Source organism: Neophocaena asiaeorientalis, unplaced genomic scaffold (assembly GCF_003031525.2).
Source record: "Neophocaena asiaeorientalis asiaeorientalis breed wild unplaced genomic scaffold, Neophocaena_asiaeorientalis_V1.1 scaffold400, whole genome shotgun sequence".
NCBI classification, from domain to species: domain Eukaryota; kingdom Metazoa; phylum Chordata; class Mammalia; order Artiodactyla; family Phocoenidae; genus Neophocaena; species Neophocaena asiaeorientalis.
Genome location: NW_020175089.1, coordinates 1457599 through 1477245, shown reverse-complemented (window position 1 = coordinate 1477245; position 19647 = coordinate 1457599). Strand labels below are relative to the sequence as shown.

At 39.7% G+C, this 19647-nt stretch overlaps 1 protein-coding gene across 1 annotated transcript in view; it reads left to right on the top strand.

Annotated features, from left to right (window-relative positions):
• Nucleotides 1–19647, top strand: part of PLCB1 (phospholipase C beta 1) — a 680716-nt gene that overhangs the window by 452 nt on the left and 660617 nt on the right. Inside the window, exon 2 of the mRNA XM_024764260.1 lies at nt 17481–17558. Coding sequence (XP_024620028.1) covers nt 17481–17558 — 78 coding nt within the window. The remainder of the gene's footprint in view (nt 1–17480; nt 17559–19647) is intronic.

The window sequence follows — 19647 nt, the reverse complement described above, 5'->3', positions numbered from 1 at the left end:
GGCTGGGCGCCTGCTCCTGGGTCCTTGGGTTCAGTAGTTGACGTCCTGGCTGGGTCTGGTCAGCGCCCTCTGAGGTCTGAAATCTTTTGGGCCAGTGGAGCCGAAGGGGCCGGCGTTGCCGGTGACGGGTCCTGACAGTTTGGAAAGTGGGGAGGGTGAAGTTGGGACCCGCAGGAAAGCGCGGCGGTGTGAACAAGTCGCGCCCCTCTCCGCGCGCAGACGCACCCCCTGTTACCTCCTTTGGTCCCTTTCGAGAAGGAAATGCCCGGGAGTCCGAAACTGTTGAATGGTTGCTCAGCGTCTTAGCGCTTTTCTGGGCGCCCACGCGGCAGAGGCAGAGGACACAGCGGTCCAGCCGACAGGTGGTCGGTGATGCCAAACTTTAGCGCCCGGCTCCGCAGAGAAGGGCCCTGAGAAAGGCTGGGGAGGACACACCAGGGGAGGGCTGAAGAGCAGAAGGGGGTAACTGAAGGGTCGATGAGGGCTCGGTGGGCCTGCAGGCCAAGCGGGAGGGCAAGTTTCTGAGAACTGAGCTGGCTGGAGTCTTCAGTTCGAAATAGACTACAGAATAGAATACAGGACATTACCTCAGTTTACCTTCATCTTATGCCAGGAGGGGCTGGGCTAAGTCCAGTACTTTACAGGAACCCTGGACCCTAGGACTTCAAGTGAATCCCCCCCGCCACCACCACCCCCTGCCCCCCGCTCATTGCCTTCAGACACTTTAATAATCTTGCTGAATACATGGGAATCTTCGGATATTAGTTTATCAATTTTATGGCCTAGATATCATTCAACAGGTTTGATAAGAACAACCCATGGGCATAAACCTGAGCTGCTGGATCTAAGGAAATTTGGGTCCAAATGACTAAGACATCTCTTAAACAGGAGGAATTATAGGAGAATGAGGCATTCTTCTTGCTGAAAAGATTTTCCACCTAGTAAATTATAGCCTGTTATTCTCCAGGGTATTTTTCTTTAATCTTCTTAAGCTATTTTCCAGTGTCTGAAAACAATTTAAATATTCCAGGTAGAGAATCCAGTTACTTAGCTGAGCAGGGCTGTGTCTATATTTTGTCCATTTGGAAGTGCAAACAGGACTTGGAGGCTGAGCCCACAGCTTCCTTGAAAGCTCATACCAGTTATTAAATGCTGTAGGCATCCTTTTACTATGGACTTTACACTTTTCTCCTTCTGACCTAGTCTAATGACCGGATGCTTTGTAAATGGATTGTTCCAGAATCTAAACAATAAGTTCAGACACAGATGAAATGCTTTGTCTGTCTCAAGGAAAAACAAAGAAAATGCAGTTCAACAACAAATAAAGCAGTCTTGCCCATCTTGAGATCCTCAGATAGAAAGCTAATATGATGATGGGTTTACTGAGAAAGAGAATGAAGAGCAGAAGGAAGAGAGAGCGAGCAAGCGAGGGAGAGAGAAGGAGACTATGCAGAATAAGAAGGGTATCCCAGGATAAGCTCTGGATTTATTCACAGAGATGATTTTAAACTGCATTTTAAATAATTCTCCAGATGAACTGGTTTGCAAGGCAGAAACAGAGACACAGATGTAGAGAGCAAACGTATGGACACCAAGGAGGGAAAGTGGCGGGGGGTGGTGGTGGTGGGATGAATTGGGAAATTGGGATTGACATATATACACTAATATGTATAAAATAGATAACTAATATAAATAATAATGAATAAAATAAAATTTAAAAAGTATTTGAAGAAAAAATAATTCTCTAGAATGTCTTGTTTGGAAGAAAATATGTCACTTTGAAAATGAAGTTCTTCTGTGGAAACACTTTTTGATACATCCAGGTAGATGACTTTTATTATGTGCATTTATGTCACATATATTTCTTCCTCACCTACTAATGCCAGGCCCTGGATTAGAGCCTGCTGTGATGAAGAAATCAGCAAACCCCCTGCTGTTACCGACCTTACATACTAGGTGGAGGAGCCAGAAAATTATCAAGAACACCAATGATATAGAGATTATGAGGGCTGCAAGGAGAGTGATAGAGAGGCTGCTAGTCAAACGCCACCTGCAGAAGGTGAGAAGGGCTCCCTCTGAGCATTGAACAGTGAGTTTCTGGGGCAGTTCGGTAGGAAGGATATGGGCACTAAGGAGAGGGCCAGGGGAATCTCAGATCTTTCATAGGGGAGAAACCAGACTGCACCCAGGAGTCAGGTTATGTGGAATGCAATGGACTATCCTGTAAGTTCCTTGGTTGGCCTTCTTGGTCTCCATGGTGATCTGTGGAGTAAGAGGGACCCAGACCTTCTTAGGATGGTTTTTTCCTCCCCCGGTGTCACCCTTCCACTCTTCCCCGTTCATATTTGTCCTTCTAGGGTCAAGCCAGTTTAGGTTATCTGGCTAATTATATTGCATATTAGTGAGACTGTGTGTTGAAGACACAGAGAGCTAGATCTTGAGTCCAAAGGCCTGGGTGTACCTGCTGATTCTTTTACCAGCTGGCTGTGTGACTTTAGCTTAATCACTTACCCTCTGTGAATCTTTGCTGCCTCTTGCTCAGACTGTGAGAATGCTGCATTTCCGACCTATTTCATCTAAAAGTTGGCAGTAGCTGATAGGTAAAGCAGCCCTTCTCACACTTGAGCATGCATCAGAAACATCTGGGGGGATTGGTAAGGTTCAGACTGCTGGGGCCCACCCTCAGTTTCTGATTCAGAAGGTCTGAGATGGAGCCTGGGAATTTGCCTTTCTCATAGGGTCTTGGGTTGCACTGATGCTGCTGGTTGGGGAACCACACTTTGAAACCACTGAGATAAGGTTTGTGAAAAAAACTTGGAAAGTATGGTAGAGAGCACAATCTTGCTGGCCTGTGTACATTTTCACTGGTTTGTAAGTTTAATTTTATCTCTGTGTTGTATTTTGAGAAATTCTTCCAATTATTACCTTTCTACCTACCTAGGAGGTAGAAAAAACTCAGTGACATAATCGTGGACAATCTTTTTAGGTCTTCTGGGATATTTAGGAAGTGTCTCTGACGCCCAGGCTGACTTAACTCACATTCATGCATTTCTTTTGAATTTCTTAGAGGCAATGAAACATTTTCAGCATTTTCGTCTGCTTCTAGTGGGAGTGTTAGACAAGGAAAGGAAGGAGAGAAGCTTCTTGAGAGGCTGTCTAGTCTGACTTCCTGCCTCTGAGCAGGGGAGGCTGCTGTGTTTTTCCTTTTCGCTCTGACTTTGGGAAATACCTGCTGCCCACACCCCCGCCCCAAGGGTGTGCCCCATCTGCTAGTGAGGAAAAGTAAATGCTGGAAATAATTTAAAATATCTGATCTCACTTAAAAATTGTAAACCCTCTTCTCTGATCATTAAGCCGAAGGATGGGCAAACTCAAAACAGATTTTCAATAGCCCATTAGAAAGCATAATGGTACATTTGAAAATGATGAGTTTGGGGCTATTTAGAATTGTGTAGAGATTCTGTCTTGTTCTTTGAGTGGCTAAAGCACCATAATCACCAGTCCTGTTGTCCTGACCATCATGTAGAATGGGGGACGTCACCCAGAGGGCGCAGTGCCCTGCATAGTCTGTTGGCTACCTACCAATGTCATGGTGAGGCTGTGGATGCTCTAAGGGTGGTAGCCAAAAGCTTTGACATTGGCGTTAACCAATCACAACAGACAGCAGGCGGGCAGTGGAGCTGGAGTGGAGTCCTGGAGACATCCTGTTCCACCAGGGCCAGGCATGAACCATGCTTTTGCCTGATCCTGGGAAGGTCTGCGGGTCCCCAGTGTCTGTGGGAGCATGTGGAAATATTTCCATTTTTGAACAACTAGTAATGGTGTATAGGTATACACAGTCTGAACATCAAGGCCAAGCCTTGTCCTCCGGAACTTGGCCAACAGATAAAGGACTGACCTATGGTGGCTGTGTGTCTCACCAGTGATATGAAAGGATGCACCTTGCTTTTATTGTGTGTTTGTATCTTTGCTTTCATTTTGCATTTGTATACGATCAGTTTCTGGTAGTAGGAGGTGGGTGTACAGGACTAGAGTGTTTGAGAGTGAGCTAACTTTCTCCATCTCAGCTAGGGAGTTTGGGAGATTGTGAGCCTGGCCTCTCTTGCTTCTCTGTGTTGGACAAGATGTGGAGGGAAAGACGAAGGTTTCCCAAACCCTGATTTGCCTCAAACTCCTCATTTTCAAATGTACAATTATGCTTTCTAATGAGCTGTTGAGAATCTGTTTTCTGAGTTTGCCCACCCTTCCTCTTAAAGATCTGTGTCTTTGTTCTACAACCTCTGGGGCATGGAGGGCTTCTCATTTGATTGTTTTCTTTTTCTCCACTCTCACCCTCCAAATTCAGAGCTCACTGTGGGTGAATTGCTTAATGCATCTCAACCTGTTTCCTCATGTGTAATGTAAGGATTGTAGTATCTCCTACTGCACAGAACCACTGTTAGCATTAAAGGAGCGAAGGCACATGCATTGCTCTGTGTGGCACCTGACATACAACACTCAATAAAATAAGTTGTTAAAAGTGATGGTCCCCCAATAATTAGAGGGCCATGAACTTTATCAAGGTGGTCAGTTTGTGTTGGATGACTCTTTTATTCTATAGGTGGGAAGATCCAGACCTTCCTTCCATTCCCTTTAAAGTGTGTTTTGATTTTCATATTTTATGATTTGAAAGGGAAAAAAAAGTTTTTTTACCCTTTTAAAAAATATAGGTATTTTAGAGAAAATGAATCTACGTAAAAAATGCAGGACTCTTTCTCTTTAAAGGAAGTCAGTTTTACTTCTACTTAAGTTTTACTTCTACTTAAAAACCTTAGAGTACACACAACACACACACACACACACACACACAGAGTAAGTGCACAGGTATGATGCCCAGAAGGAAGAGGAAACAGTTAAAAAAACTTTTGTAATTTAGCAAGAAAAAATTATATATTGATAGATATATGTAAGTCTCACATCATACATCATGTCTCAGAAGCATAATCTTACATTCAAAGGTCATAATTGCTAGACTGGCTAAGTTGTTTGAGAAGAAGGCTGAGGAAGCTTGGAGGTTTGGATGTGCTGAGCGCCCTGTGGATTTGAACAAGTAACTCCCTCACCCCTCTCCACCACTCTGCCCTCCCCACCAAAACCCACAGCTAAAGCAGGTAATAATAATAAAAAATCATGTTAGTATATGGCACATTTCCCAGAATCCTACACAAAAGCTCAGTTAGAACTTTTGCATTATGTAGAATCTGTAGTTGTGGTTTCCAAAATGATGACAAAGTGACACTGACAAGATTAATGAGGGAGCAGAGGAGAAGGGTTTACAAGGTGGGCAGTCAGCAGCATTCACTTTGGACAGGCTATAGGGGAAAGAGGGAAGAAACAGTCCTGGTTGGTAGGTGGTGGATCCAAACGCAGCCCCCAGAAGGGCTGGCAGGTGCCCTCTAATATACTACTTAAATATGTCCAGATGTGTCCCTTTTTCATGTCCAGAGAGCTTTTGTGAATTTCTTATCGACAGTGATTACTGTAATCTAAGTGTAAGAATATCACTTTTCCAGAGTAAGTCAATAAAGCTATTTTAAGCTTTTGATCAGAGTGTAACGTTCATGAAGTAAAACATGCAAATCTCATGTCCAGCTGGGTCAGTTTTCACAAAATGAACACTCACGTGATCAGCACCAGATGGAGAAACAGCATCGCCTGCCCACCAAGCCCCTGAATGCTCCCCTCTGGCCCCGACGCCCGCTCTCCTGACTTGCAGCTCCGTAGGTTGGTTTTGCCTGTCTTGGATCTAGGAAAGCTATTTTCTTCTTATTTTCAATGAAAACAAAAGCCTAAAGCATTTTTATTATTGCTTTAGGACCCTCTTCAACAGTAACAAAAATGACTTATCCTGGGTTTAGATGGACCTTGATTAGGTCCTTATCTAGCCTAAGGTAAGGCCTGGGAAGTGAAGCAGGTGTGGTAAATGCCGCAAATGAGAAAGCAGCTGAATAAAACGGTAATAATTGAGCAAGGAAATGTAGTGCCTACAGGCTGTTATTGGCATAGCAGAGCAGACTAGTAGAGTGCTGTTTCTGGAATATAATTTTCTCTAGTAGTTTTTCTCTCGCATCTTGCCTGACTTTGATATTCCCGCCTATGGTGCAGTAGGATAATTTACTCTGGCTATTAGCATATCTCTAATCCTTCCCAGGAAAGTTTAGCATATCAGTAAAGAGCTTCAAATGATATTTACGTGCAATGACTGTTTAAATAGGACGGGAACATTTTGCTTTTTTACATTGAACTTGATTAAACTGTAGTTAAATGTTTCTTTATCAGGATTGCTTCACATTATCATGAACAAGGCGTGCCGGCAGAAAATGGAATGAGATTGATTGTGAATTGTCGACTAATGCTGTGGGTCTTCACCTAAATAACAAATATTTTGTAACTGAAGACCTTAGTTTTCCTGTTACTGGAGCTAATACGAGGTTCAAGCAGCCTTTTCAGACTGTATCATAAATTCCATCTGCCCAGAAAGATTTCATAATGCTCCCCTTCCCCCATCTATTCCATGTCCCATCCCACAGTCAGTGCCAGTGCCCCTGTATATCAGTAAGGAAAGGAACTAGGACATATTTCTGAGATTTACTTGAGATTTTAAAGAAGCTATTGATTTCTGTTAAAAACTAAATGAAATAGCATATAAAGAAGGCTAGACTCTTGAAGAGTTCTTTGGCTTTCCCTTTGATCTCTTTGTGCTCTGATATTTGATTTTATTATTTTCTTCATATGTTAATTTTCAATTTGGGGAAATTTTTATTTTAATTTTATTCTGAAAAAAATGCTTAAGTATATGCTTAGATATAATTGATGTTGACGAAATCTGTATACATTTATCAAGAAACTAAATTATTGTCAGTGGAGAAACATTATTCTATAAAATAATAAAAATTATTTAGTGTTAAAAGAGAATTAAAAGCATCCTACATATGGTTTTCATTTCAAGGACTTTTTTAGTTCACAGTACTTGCTCAGTGTTTTGTTTCTTTTCATCACAATGAAGTTTTATGAACAAGTTTAAGGAAAATGAATTAGTTAACAAAGCACTTTTACCTGAACTAGTCATTGTGGATCTTAATATATAACATTGATACATAGGAGATTAAGAAGTTATTTTGCTGTTAAAAAATCAAACTTTCATTGGAACTTGTTTATGAAGTAGGTAAGGGAAAGTTAATTTGATTCATTTTATAGGAGAGGCCATATAAGCTGAAAAAGGAAGACCCCAGAGCAAGTCAGCAAGTGGTCCCGTAGATTAAAAAAAAAAATGAAGAATACTGACAGGGATGCTTTCTCAGGTTTGCTGTTTGGTTGAATCTCACTTAGTCTCCATCCCCAGCGTCTAACATTCTGGCTGTAAATTCATTCCACCAGTATGAGATGCACTTATATGATATGTGAAGGAGGCCACTTCTCTGCATTCTTTGGTTTGTCTCTACAGATGTGTGGGATGTTGAAGGACGAAGTATGATCTTCTTTAGTCGTTCTTCTGTGTTTGGTTATAAAGAGGCAGTGGCGACAGTGGCTGCTCCCTGTCTCAGATTACTCTTCCTTTGTCTTCAGCTAAGCCGGCGTGTGTTTGACTCTAGCAGTTCCTCCTTGATTTCTCTCTCACCTTTCTGAATGTGGTGGAGGCAACAGCTGTTCTCAAGGGTCAGTGTATCATGTTCTGGGGTCATTCACAGAGGCTCAGCCTGAAGCCTATGTCTCCAGTCCTTCTAGTGATACTGTCAAGTACCTGTAATTAAACTCCTTTATGTTCAGAGTTTCCAGAGAGGTTTTTGTTTTCTTCATTAACCCCTACCCAATACGGCCTTTTATGGTTCTAGGATTCCATGAATTTCAGTTTTAATGTGCAATAACCACCCACACATCCTATGTAATTTTCTCCTTCAATATTACAGTTGAGTAAAATGGAGTTTTGCTATAATGCTGCCTCTCAAGTTCAATACTGAGAGTGAGTCCTAATAACAGGCCCTGATATTTATAAACCACTCTTATTTATTTACAGTCATGCTCCTTCAGTCTTCAAGACCACCTCGAGTGGTAGGAAAAGGCCAGATGTTATTATTCCCATCTTACATAGAAGCACACTGGGGCTTGTGTGTGGTGAGTTGTCCAAGGCACACAACTAGAGCCAAAGTCAGGTTTAAAGCTAGGTCTTCTGGTTAAATTCAGGACCTTTTCCAGTCTACCATGATATCCCCAAACAGTGGTAACAAAAGGCTTTTAATCGAATCCAAATGATTACCAGTTGAAAGAGATTCATTGACTTTTCCAAAGAATCCCCCTGATTTTAGGATTCGTACAAATGAGGCTTAGAACCCTACAAATGCCTTCCTCTTTGCTAGTGTCTTCAAAAACAGCTATTTTTATGATGTGTATACAAAGCCCATTTTTGTTCCACAGTGTAGGATGTGGGAACATAGGAAAACTTAATTTCTGCTTTGAGGCACAAAGACCAGGGCACAGTCTAGTCTACAAATGTTCTACATCAGTCAGTCAGTGTAAAACATGCTCACGGAAAGTAATTCAGGAATGGTGTTAAAGCAAAGGTCATTTTTTTCATTACCTAATAAGTGGCACTTTTGTATCTGGCAAGACTCATTACATGTGCTTTTCCATCTTTTTCTCTTCCAAACATACTTGCAAATGTTGTCTTTTGCTGGATGCCCATTAAGACTGGTCCCATGGCTTCCTATGGGAAATCTTTGATGTTGGAAGATGAAAGACAAAGTGGGCATGAAGGAAGTGTAGAGGATGCCACTTGCACCCAAACATGAGGCAGAATGGCTTGGAATTCAAGGTGCTGTCAATTGAGAGCCCAGATGTAGATTGCCAGTGCAGGAGGGTGCATGCAAGGAGGTGGTTATGCCTCGTCTGTACAACTGGACCAGGGCTCCTCAAAGACTGTAGCTTTGTGTTATTTATCTTCTTCCCTAGGGCGAAGCATAGGCCTGGCACTGAGTTGGTGCTCAGGGAATCTTTGTGGAATGAAGGAATGATCTGGTGTGTTTCTGGGTCACAGTGGGTTCATGGAAAGGGGGAGTGTGCAGTCATGAGGGAGGGTGGTCATGCTCCCAAGACACCTGCATGACACACTGTGTGTGGCATTGGTTATAAAGCCCTGCCCTCCATCCTTCCATTCCATCTGACATCTCCCAGAGTCTGAGGGACCCTGTGACCTTCTTAACTTTGGTTTCTCCATGTGAGTTCAAGAAGCAAACTATTTATTGTCAATACAGAGCTGATTGCTGTCATAGCACAGATTTCCCGTAAGGGCTAAATATGGCTTAAGGCTGAGTGTGTAATCAATTGTGATTCGATATTGGTTGAAAATTGTGATGCTTAATGTATTTACATCTCTCATTCTGAATGTTACAAGTGGCTTCTGTTTTCTGGAAAAGATACACATATACCAAGATTTTGCAAGGAAAATTGCCCTTAAAGAAATTCAGAAGTGTTGGGAATGACAGAGCAAAAGACTGATGGGTGTGAAAACATCCTCTCTATCTGGATAATGATTCACAAGGAGAAAAATGGATACGTGAGCTTTATTGCCAAAATGAGAAAAATATTAAAGACATATGGTTTTAAAAATATTAGTTATAATAAAAATTCTACCTACACTATTTCTTCTGTATAGAGGGAATGGAAGTTACTGGGACAATATTATTGACATCCTCCCTTCCCCACTCCTAGTTCAATATACTTGGGCTACCTCTATGGTCCCACCTTCCCTCCTGTCCCTGGGAACGCTCTATGTCCTGGAGCCCATGCCTCCTGGTTTCTTTGGATTCTGGATTCATAATTATCCTCCCCTTTGACAGTATCTGTGAAAGATTCCCTTCTGTTGAGGCTCTTCTAAGAACATAGAAATATGCTTTTTAGTCATACAAATGCCAACATAGAATCCAGCCCAATGTCCCCCACTCCACCTTCCTCCTATTGTTACTGCCCTCTTTTCCTCATCCTTCCCTCCACAAGGAACATGCAGCTTCTGCCCACTTTCTCCTCTCCTAACATCCCACTCACTCCTTCTCTGCCCTCCAAAGCCTTATTCTGCCTTTGCCATTGCTTTGAGATTTCTCTTGCCACAGCTTCTGGCAACCTGTTGGGTGCCAGCCCAATTGATATTTTTCAGAATCTACCTTGATTCTTTTTCTGCAGTTTCCTTCCATCTACCCATTCAGTGTTCATACTTTAAATTTGTATTGATGCCTCTTATAAGCTGTACATTTTGCTAGTGTTGTGGATTTACAATGGTAAATGATTTGGTTCCTGCCCTCACGGAGTTGGTGCTCTGCTGGGGGAGATAGATGCTCAACAAAGAGAGGTAAATGATGTTACTATAATTGTGATAAGTACTACTGAAAAAAGTACAAGTGAGTATAAGAAGTTTGGAAGGTTTCCATGGAGAAATTCTGTTTAAGGAAAGACCTGAGTTATAAGTAGGACTTAAGCCAACATGAGGATGGGGAGTGTATTAGGTCAAATGTACAGGACATGTGGGCATCCCAAAGAGGGAAGGCACATGGGACTTTGAAGGACAGGGAAGAATAAGCAAATGGGGCACTTGGTGGCTCAGATGAGGCGGGATGGCAAGGGGTGCATATATGCTACTTAGGCCACTGCAAAATTTTATCATGAAGTCAGTAGGAAGCCATTAAAGCTGTGTTTCTGAACCTCAGTACTATGGACATTTGGGGCCAGACAATTCTTTGTTATGGGGTTTGGCCGGTGCATTGCAGAATGTTTAGCAGCATCCCTGGCTATCTAATAGATTCCAGTAACAAAATCCCCAGTGTAACAACCAAAATTGTTTCTGGACATTGCCAACATTTCCCTGGGGTGAAAAACTGACCCTGGTCCAGAACCACTGATTAAAATGTAAACCACTGATTTAAATCTTAACTGATTTAAAAAAGTACTGGGCCCCTGTGTGCGCACGTGTGCGCGCACACACACGGCCAGTAGGGACATGAAAAGATGTTCAACAACATTAGTCATTAGTCATCAGGGAAATGCATATTAAAACCACAGCCCACCAGACCTACAGCTTCCTGAAATGATTGGTTTACTCATCTGATGCCCCCACTAAACATTGAGCACCTTGTATGATGGGGGATCTGGACTTTCATTTGAATCCCTAGTATAGGCCTGCAGTATCTTGCATGGTATTTGAAGGAGCATGCTTCCAGCTTTTTGCTGTATTTTGTTAAAAGAGATTTGTATACCTGTCAGTAAAAGGCAACTTTTTAATGGTACTTCTCTCCACTGTTTTGCATCCTCCACCCTGGACCTTCTTCCCTCCTCTGCTTTCCTTTCCTCGGGGAAATTTCAGACTGGACAGGCCCTGGGAAGAAAATCCTCTTCCATGCTGATGCACATAGAACATTTACTTCACTGATCTTAATCTCACAATCCATCATCCAAGACTGCCTTTAGTGTGTGTGTGTGTGTGTGTGTGTGTGTGCGTGTGTGTGTTTCATAGTCAGGGCTGCATCGCTGATGTTTGTTGGGCATCACATCTGATTTTCTGTGACACTTGGAATTTTTTTTCCTTACATAGCTGTTTGTGTATGTGTTTGCCGTCTTTGGCTCTGCTGCTTTCTGAGGCAAGTCTTGGGCAATCCCTGTGGAGCATGGCTGGTTATTTTCCCTTGTTGACTCTGTAACATTGATTAGTTGAGAAGTGCACATCTCTAGCCATGTGTGTTTTCTGTTTAACAACATGAGGACACGAAATCACTGTGGAGTCAGGATTGTGGTCAATCTAGGCCAGTAGACTTTCTGACAGTGGCACCAACGTGTGGGCTGTGGGGCTGTGGGTCTGTGAGCCGGTCCTCGACATTAGCCTTAATGGGTTATAGCTTGTATCAGTTTTATAGGGTGTCCATAACAAAGTAGCACAGACTGAGAGTCTTAAACAACAAAAATGTGTTTTCTCACAGTTTTGGAGGCCGCAGGTCTGAGATCAAGGTTTTAGTGGAGTTGGTTCCTTCTGAAGACCCTGATCTGTTCCAGGCCTCTCTCCATAGCTTGTAGGTGGCTGGTCTCCCTGTGTTGTCACATCATCTTCCTTCTGTATGTGTCTGTGTCCACATTTCTTCTTTTTATAAGGACACCAATCCTATTGAATTAGGGCCCACCCTTAGTGACCTCCTTTTAATTTAATTGCCTATGTAAAGATTGTTAACCATATAGGGTTGCACTTTGAAGCACTGGGTGGGACTTGAACATACGGATTTTGGGGTGGGGCACAATTTAGCTCATTACTAACCTGAACCTGGTAAAGTAGAACTCAGAGGGCAGCAACGTATTGGCTCTATTCAGATACTTGAAGAATTGACACTTAGAGAAGCAACTAGATTTATTTTGTATAATTGGGTTGGCTAAAAAGTTCATTTGGAAAAACCCAAATGAACATTTTGGCCAACCCAATAATTAGGAGTTAAAACTAAATGGTAGCTGCATATATGGAAAAAAATCCCCAAACTTTCTAGCTGGCATTATCTGACCAAGTTTGCTTTGTGAAAAAGATTTCCCTGTTAAGGAGAAAACTTATTTTCTCATGAAGATTTAGAGCTCCACTGCCCAGTAGAAATATAAAATGAGCCACACTGGAAATTTTAAATTTTTTAGTAGCCACATTAATAAAGTAAAAACAAAAACAGGTGGAATTAATTTTTTTTTTTTTTTTTTGCGATACGCGGGCCTCTCACCGTTGTGGCCTCTCCTGTTGCGAGCACAGGCTCCGGACGCGCAGGCTCAGCGGCCATGGCTCACGGGCCCAGCCGCTCCGCGGCACGTGGGATCTTCCCGGACCAGGGCACGAACCCGTGTTGCCTGCATCGGCAGGCGGACTCTCAATCACTGCACCACCAGGGAAGCCCCTGGAATTAATTTTAGCAATATAGTTTGTTTAACCCGATATATTTATTTACATATATAATTAATATAAACAATTATTCATTAACTACTTTACATTCTTGTTTTCATTGTCAGTCTTTCAAATCTTATAGCACATCTTAGCCAACTCGCCACATTTCAAGCGCTCCGTGGTCTCAGGTGAGCCCATATTCAACAGTGCAGGTGGATAGCGTTGCCATCTCAGTTGGGGCCAGATCATCTCCAAACAAATGAAAAATGGTTCTTGAGGGACAAAAAGTCTTCTTATTCTTTACTTTTTATTTTGTATAAAGCACAGAATACATACAGCATATAAATAGATATACAGAATATCTGTGATATTAACATTTCATGGAAGATGATTAGGAAAACAAATGTCGAAAAAAGCCCTAATTTAGCAGATCAGTAATGAAACTGTTGAGTGACCTTGGTGTAGAGTCTGTCCTTGAGGCTTAATTCCAGTGCTTCCCTTACTAGCTTAGCTAGGTTTCCTTGGACCTAGTTATTTAAGCTAAGCCTTAGTCTATTTATATGTAAAATCGGGATAAGTGTCTACCTCTTAAAATATTATAAATATCAAAGGAGAAATTCCATTTCGAGTTCATATTGCAGTGATTGGCTCAGACCAAACATTTAGGATGTGTCTATTATGATTTGGTCAGGGAGTTTTGTAAAGAATATTCTGGTATTGGGAGGGAGTTTGGACTGTTTTGTCATTTCCTCCCAGTTTCTTTAGGACATTTTGTTTATTTATTTATTATTAAAGTATAGTTGCCTTATTATATTAGTTTTGGGTGTACAGCGTATCGATTCAATATTTTTATAGATTATACTCCTGGGTATATAATTTGTTTTATAGTGATTCATTTATTTTCACATTTCATCTTTTTTTTGAGATGTAATTATCATATAACATTGCATTATTATGTTATTGATTTATATCAGCACATTGATGCACAAGTCATAATAAAGAAGTTATAGGACTTTGTAATTTTAATATTGATTGCAGTGACTCTTTTTACTGAAATATCTCTCATTCTTTTGGATGTTGAGGTTTTAAGAAGTCCCTTTACTTTGTTCCTTGACTGTCCTTTATTTAACCTAAAATCTTTTTGGAGATTCATGTAAATTGTAGAACAGCAGCTTCTTATATCATAATATTAGTCTTCACTTTTGATAAGATGGGATGAGAGTAAAATGGTTTCTGTCAACGAAAGAGGGGTAAATAGAGATTTACTGTACATTATCCACAATTACTAACTTAAGACAGGTATGTTTATTAGTGTTCTTCTTTTCAAGGTAGATGTTTATTGGAAAAAATACCTTATAACTTTAAATAAGCAAATTAAAGTTGAATTCCTAGTTAGAAGCCATGTACTTAGAAGACACAGGGATGTCTACATTTCAAGCTCACTGATGCTCCTGGGCATTTACATCATGGTATTCCTGATTCAAAGCCTCACCCATTGTGGGCCTGTGTCAGTGGATCTGAGTCTGGTTTCCTGGACCAGTAGCAGCAGCATCACTGAAAATTAAGTAGAAATGCAGATTCTCAGACTCTATTTCAGATCTCCTAAGTGAGAAGCTCCAGAGAAAGGGCTCAGTAGTCTGCATTTTAACCAGTACTCCTTGTAAATCTGATGCACCCAAAAGTTTGAAAGCCACCTTCTTATGGAATACACATCTTACGGATATTGATGGAGGGAGAAAGAATAAAACATAGACCATCTGAGAGTTACCTCCATTATTCTGCAGTAAAATGCTGCAGTTGCCTTGGAAATGAAGGATGGCCGTATATTTCAAACTTCAAACTACAGCATATATTCTGACAATTAAGAATACTTGAGATCTGGGTTGAGTAGGGGGAGAATATAGGCACTTGCAACTATGTGAGAGGTGTGAAAAAAGGAGGTGGAGTTGAAAATGGATATTCATGTATTTCTGGGTCAAACCCTGCCTTGCATGGCAAGAATGCTAAGTTCCAGCTGATCTTGGAATGTCAAAGGTGATTATGGAGGAAGCAGGCAGGGAGCCACGATAAATGATCATTTAGTAGAGGAACTATGGCCGGAAGAGTGGGTCAAGAAAATACTGAACAAAGGAGCTTTAATTTTGAGGGAGGAAAAGGAATAAGCTAGAAAAAGCAGTATCCGAAACAATGAGGCAGCCTAACACAATGTTCCAACATATAAATTTGAGCTGTTTTGCTCTGCTAACTTTAAATATTTTATTGTCTGGGATCTTTGCAGTGAATTGTCACTAAGATTTTGATTAGAATCTTATCAGATACTCTTGTCAGACACTCTGATTAGAAAAGGAACTGATGTGAAAATGATAAGTTACACCTACAGGTTAATTCCAAATTTACCTGGAAATTGGGATGTGTGTTCTGTGAAGCCTATTGGAAACTTTTATTTCACCCAACTCTGGAAGAGTAGGTGATGAAACAGAACTGAAAATATTGCTATGATTTACTGGAAATATTACTGTGAACTTCTATGCATGTAATCTCATAGGAGAAGCTTCAGATATTTTAAAAATTATTCTTCCATTATACTATCAAATTTGTTTCCAAGTGTCTTTTTTTTTTAACATTTAAAAGTAATTTTGGAATTTAAAACTTCCAGCTGAAGCTCTATGTAACAGCACAAGCCTTGTAAAAGATATTTTCAGACTGCATGTTAAGAATGAATCTTAAGACTATCAGAATAAAACAGCAAGGCAGTTGCTCAAAAAATTAAATATAGAACTATCATATGATCCAGTTATTTCACTTCTGGGTATATATGGAAAAGAATTGAAAGCAGGGACGCAAACAGATATTTGTAGGCCCATGTTTATAGCAGCATTGTTCACAACAGCCAGAAGGTGGAAAGAAACAACCCAAATGTCCATCAGTGAATGAATGGATAAACTAAATGATACAGACATATAATTGAGTATTATTCAGTCTTAAAAAGGAAGGAAATTTTGATACCTACTATAACATGGATGAACCTTGAACACATTATGCTGAGTGAAATCAACCAGATACAAAAGGAAAAATACTGTATGATTCTATTTATATAAGGTACCAAAAAGTAGTCAGATTCATAGATATAGAAAATAGAATGGTGATTGTCAAGGCCTAGGGGGAGGAGGGAATGGTGAGTTAGTGTTTAATGAGTGTGAAGTTTCAGTTTGGGAAGATGAGGATGGATGGTGGTCATGGTTGCAGAGCAATGTGAAAGTACTTAATGTCCCTGAACTTTACACTTAAAAATGGTAAGTTTTATGTTATATATACTTACCACAATAAAAAAAGAATGCCATGATAAACTTTCATTTAATATTTTAATAAATCAGGTTTTAAACATAATCCACTATAATAATAATGAACATTTTTATGTGCCAAGAATTGATCCAAGTGCTTTACCCAAATTATCCTGTTTAATTCTCACAAAAATCTCTGATGGAAGTATGATTATTATCTCTTTTTTTTCCAGTGTGGTTGTGCAGAATGAGGCACGGGAGGGGACAGGCAGAGATTTGAGCCCGAGGGGTTGGCCTCCAGAACCTGGCTCTTATAATAAAACTTACCATGTGTACAAAAGCCTTAGATCTGCTCTACCCATCAGGAAGACAATCCCAAATTCCAAAATTATCTCTGCAAGTTCTAAATTTATTACAAATCTTTTTAATCAGATAGAGGATATGACACACCAGAGTTACAATGTGTATGAAAAAGTTGAAATAAACCGGTTTTATTTATGTCTCTTTAAAAAATGCAATTCCTGCAAAGATCCCAGTGTTTCAGTATAAAAATCCATATCCAGTGACATGTGTTTCTTTGTGCAGATGGTATGCCTTTCTGAAAATTGCCAAAAGAAAAGAACACATATTTTAGAAATGTTTAATATTGTAATTACAATACAGGCAGTTTTTGCTTTATAATATGCATGCTTTAAACTAAGAAGACTGTCTATGATGTTTTATTTTATTGTGTGAAATTTAAATTTATAACAGTTTTGTGTATAGCCTTCCGAATGTATAGAAGATGACCTTATTTACTGTTACCTTGGAAACAGCAATACCTAAATGCTGTGTTTACTGTCTTCAGTACAATTAAAAATCATTTTATAGAGCAAATGTAATTTAAAATAATATCCTGAAGCATGGATTTTAATTAACTTTAATCATATAAAATATGTAATGATGTTTAGTGTTATTATTTGGAAAACCAAATATAGCTTTTTGTTAGAAAACATGCCAGTGCCTTTAAAAACTTGCCTTAATCAATAAATACATGCATCACTGGCCTTTTCCTTTATAAGTAATGTCCCAATATTCTAATTGTTAGTAAAGTACCTCAGTTATGTAATTAGCAATCCTATGATGTTAAAGATATCATGTTTAATTTTTTATTAGTTTTACTAATAATTGATGATCTTGGAGAAACTTAACAATTATAACTTGTTAAGTAATTCACAGGTAAGGCTTTCTATAGTGGCATATGTTGATATACATGTATTTTCTTACATTTCTAGGACTCCACTATTGTCACTCCAATTATTTTGAGGACCGACCCTCAGGGATTTTTCTTTTACTGGACAGATCAAAACAAGGTAAGAAGTGAGATATGTCTTTCTTACATTTTCCAGTTAGTTGCTGATTTGCGAAGTATTTAGCTTTCTATCCGTTTCATGGATGACTCTGTAATTTATTTAAAGATTCTACTTAAAAATAATATCTTAGATAGAAATGTCTTGGGATTTTCCAAGGTCTGAAATATTAGATGTGCTAAATCCTAGAACAATTGGCATTTTTCAGGGTAAGAACATGGAACTGTGAATTACATTTGTTGTAGAGGGAAGTTAGCCAGTATTACTGCTGTTAAGTCTCCCCCCAACTCTACCCATAAAAAATGAAGAAACATGATGAGAAAGTCATTTTTGACCCTGATGACTGTAACTGTGGCTTTCCCTTTCTCTTCCTTCTCCCCTTTGCTGCTTATTAAGTGTTCTCCCAGCCTCAGCAGGAATTTGGCCTTGATAATTTGTTTTTTGTTAGAAAATCAGGAATAAGATCCCTTTAGACTATACCTTCACTTTTTCAGGAATTTCTTCCCATTTTAGCTTTCTGTCCACCATACCATGAATTTAGAATCTCATTTATTATGAAACCAATTGAGATGATTCCATATTGAATTATTAAAAACTAGACTGTCTGCAGATCATAAGATATATTTGGAGTTTAACGGGCAGTTAGGTCAGAATATTCATAAAAAGTAGGTTATTATTTCCGTAGACGATGGAACATACACTTGAACATACGCTTGATGTTGCACTTGAACATACAATGCCACAGACCACAGAATATTTTGGTCCTATAGGTTCTGATATTTGGAAAGATGGGACAGGCTTTATTGAGAGTGCTAAATCCATACTGAAACCAATAAAATACCTGGCATCAAACTGTGAGGTGCTTTTTCATGTTCTGGTGTTAGTTCTCTATATCCAAGGTTACTGGTGTTTGTCAGCTTAGCTTTCGGCCATTGGGGGCAACCTGGACTTCACCAGTGAGTAGTGGTATGGAAACTGCTCTGTGCAGTGGCATATTTGGGGTCAGAGTAGAGCCTGGGGAAACTCTTAGGGTGCTAGACAGTAATATCTGGCTCCCAGGGCCACTCCTGAATGGGTCTGTTAACACGTCATCCAAAAGGCAGATTTTAGCTTTGTGGTCCTGGAGTTACTTTCTGAATATGGGTGCCCTGTAATCATCTCTGGCCACAGACATGGGGCTAAATCATAGACCCCGAGCTAACGTCACCCCGAGCTAACGTCAAAAACCGTATTTGAGTAAGATTTCATACTAACTGTTCATGTTTATTACTGGGTGTGTTAATCACTTTGGCTTTGACATTCTGTTTGGTTTCCTGCTGTTATGTATAAAACAATGGCTTGAAAGAGGTTTTTTATTTTTTTCTCCTAAAGGCTATTTTTAGAACTGTTGAAGCTATATTCATGAAAGATATATTTATAATGCCTAGAGCATTTTTAAATGTTGGGTATTTGTACAAGAGACTAGACTGTCAGTTTGATTTTTCAACTTGTAAATCAAGCTTCTATAAAAGCAACAGAAGGTATTTGGGGGTTTTTAAATAATTCATAGCAACTCAGTTAAGCTCCCCTTTAAGACCAATCATAAATATTTCATTGCTTAAGAAAGAGAAACTGTTTAGGACCAGAGGCTTTTTGATGTACCTCTGTTGTCCTGTGAACCCAATATTTTAACTCATGCTTATTTTCAAATGTAGAAAATTCTCAGTTTTTTAATACTAACCACTTTCTCTTGGTTGTAATGCTGTTTATGACCAACTTAAACAAATACTGTGGTAGCAATACTTCTGTCTCTTTATTACTTTTCTTTTCATGGACATTAATCTTCCAGTTCTAGCCAAGAGATGGGAATTTCATTTTTCACTTTTTAAGTCAACGGTCAGTCATGTATCAGAATTTTGAGGTTTATTTTTTTAGTTAATGATCATATATCAGTATCTAAAAGATGAGACGATTTAAGAAAAAAATTAAACTTTCCATGATTCTAAGTTTGTCATTTTCTTCTGGCTTTAAGCCTAGTCCTGGAGTCAGAACGAGTGATGAATCCACTTCTAAGAGGTAGACTCCTGTAAGTGATATATTAGGAGCATAAATG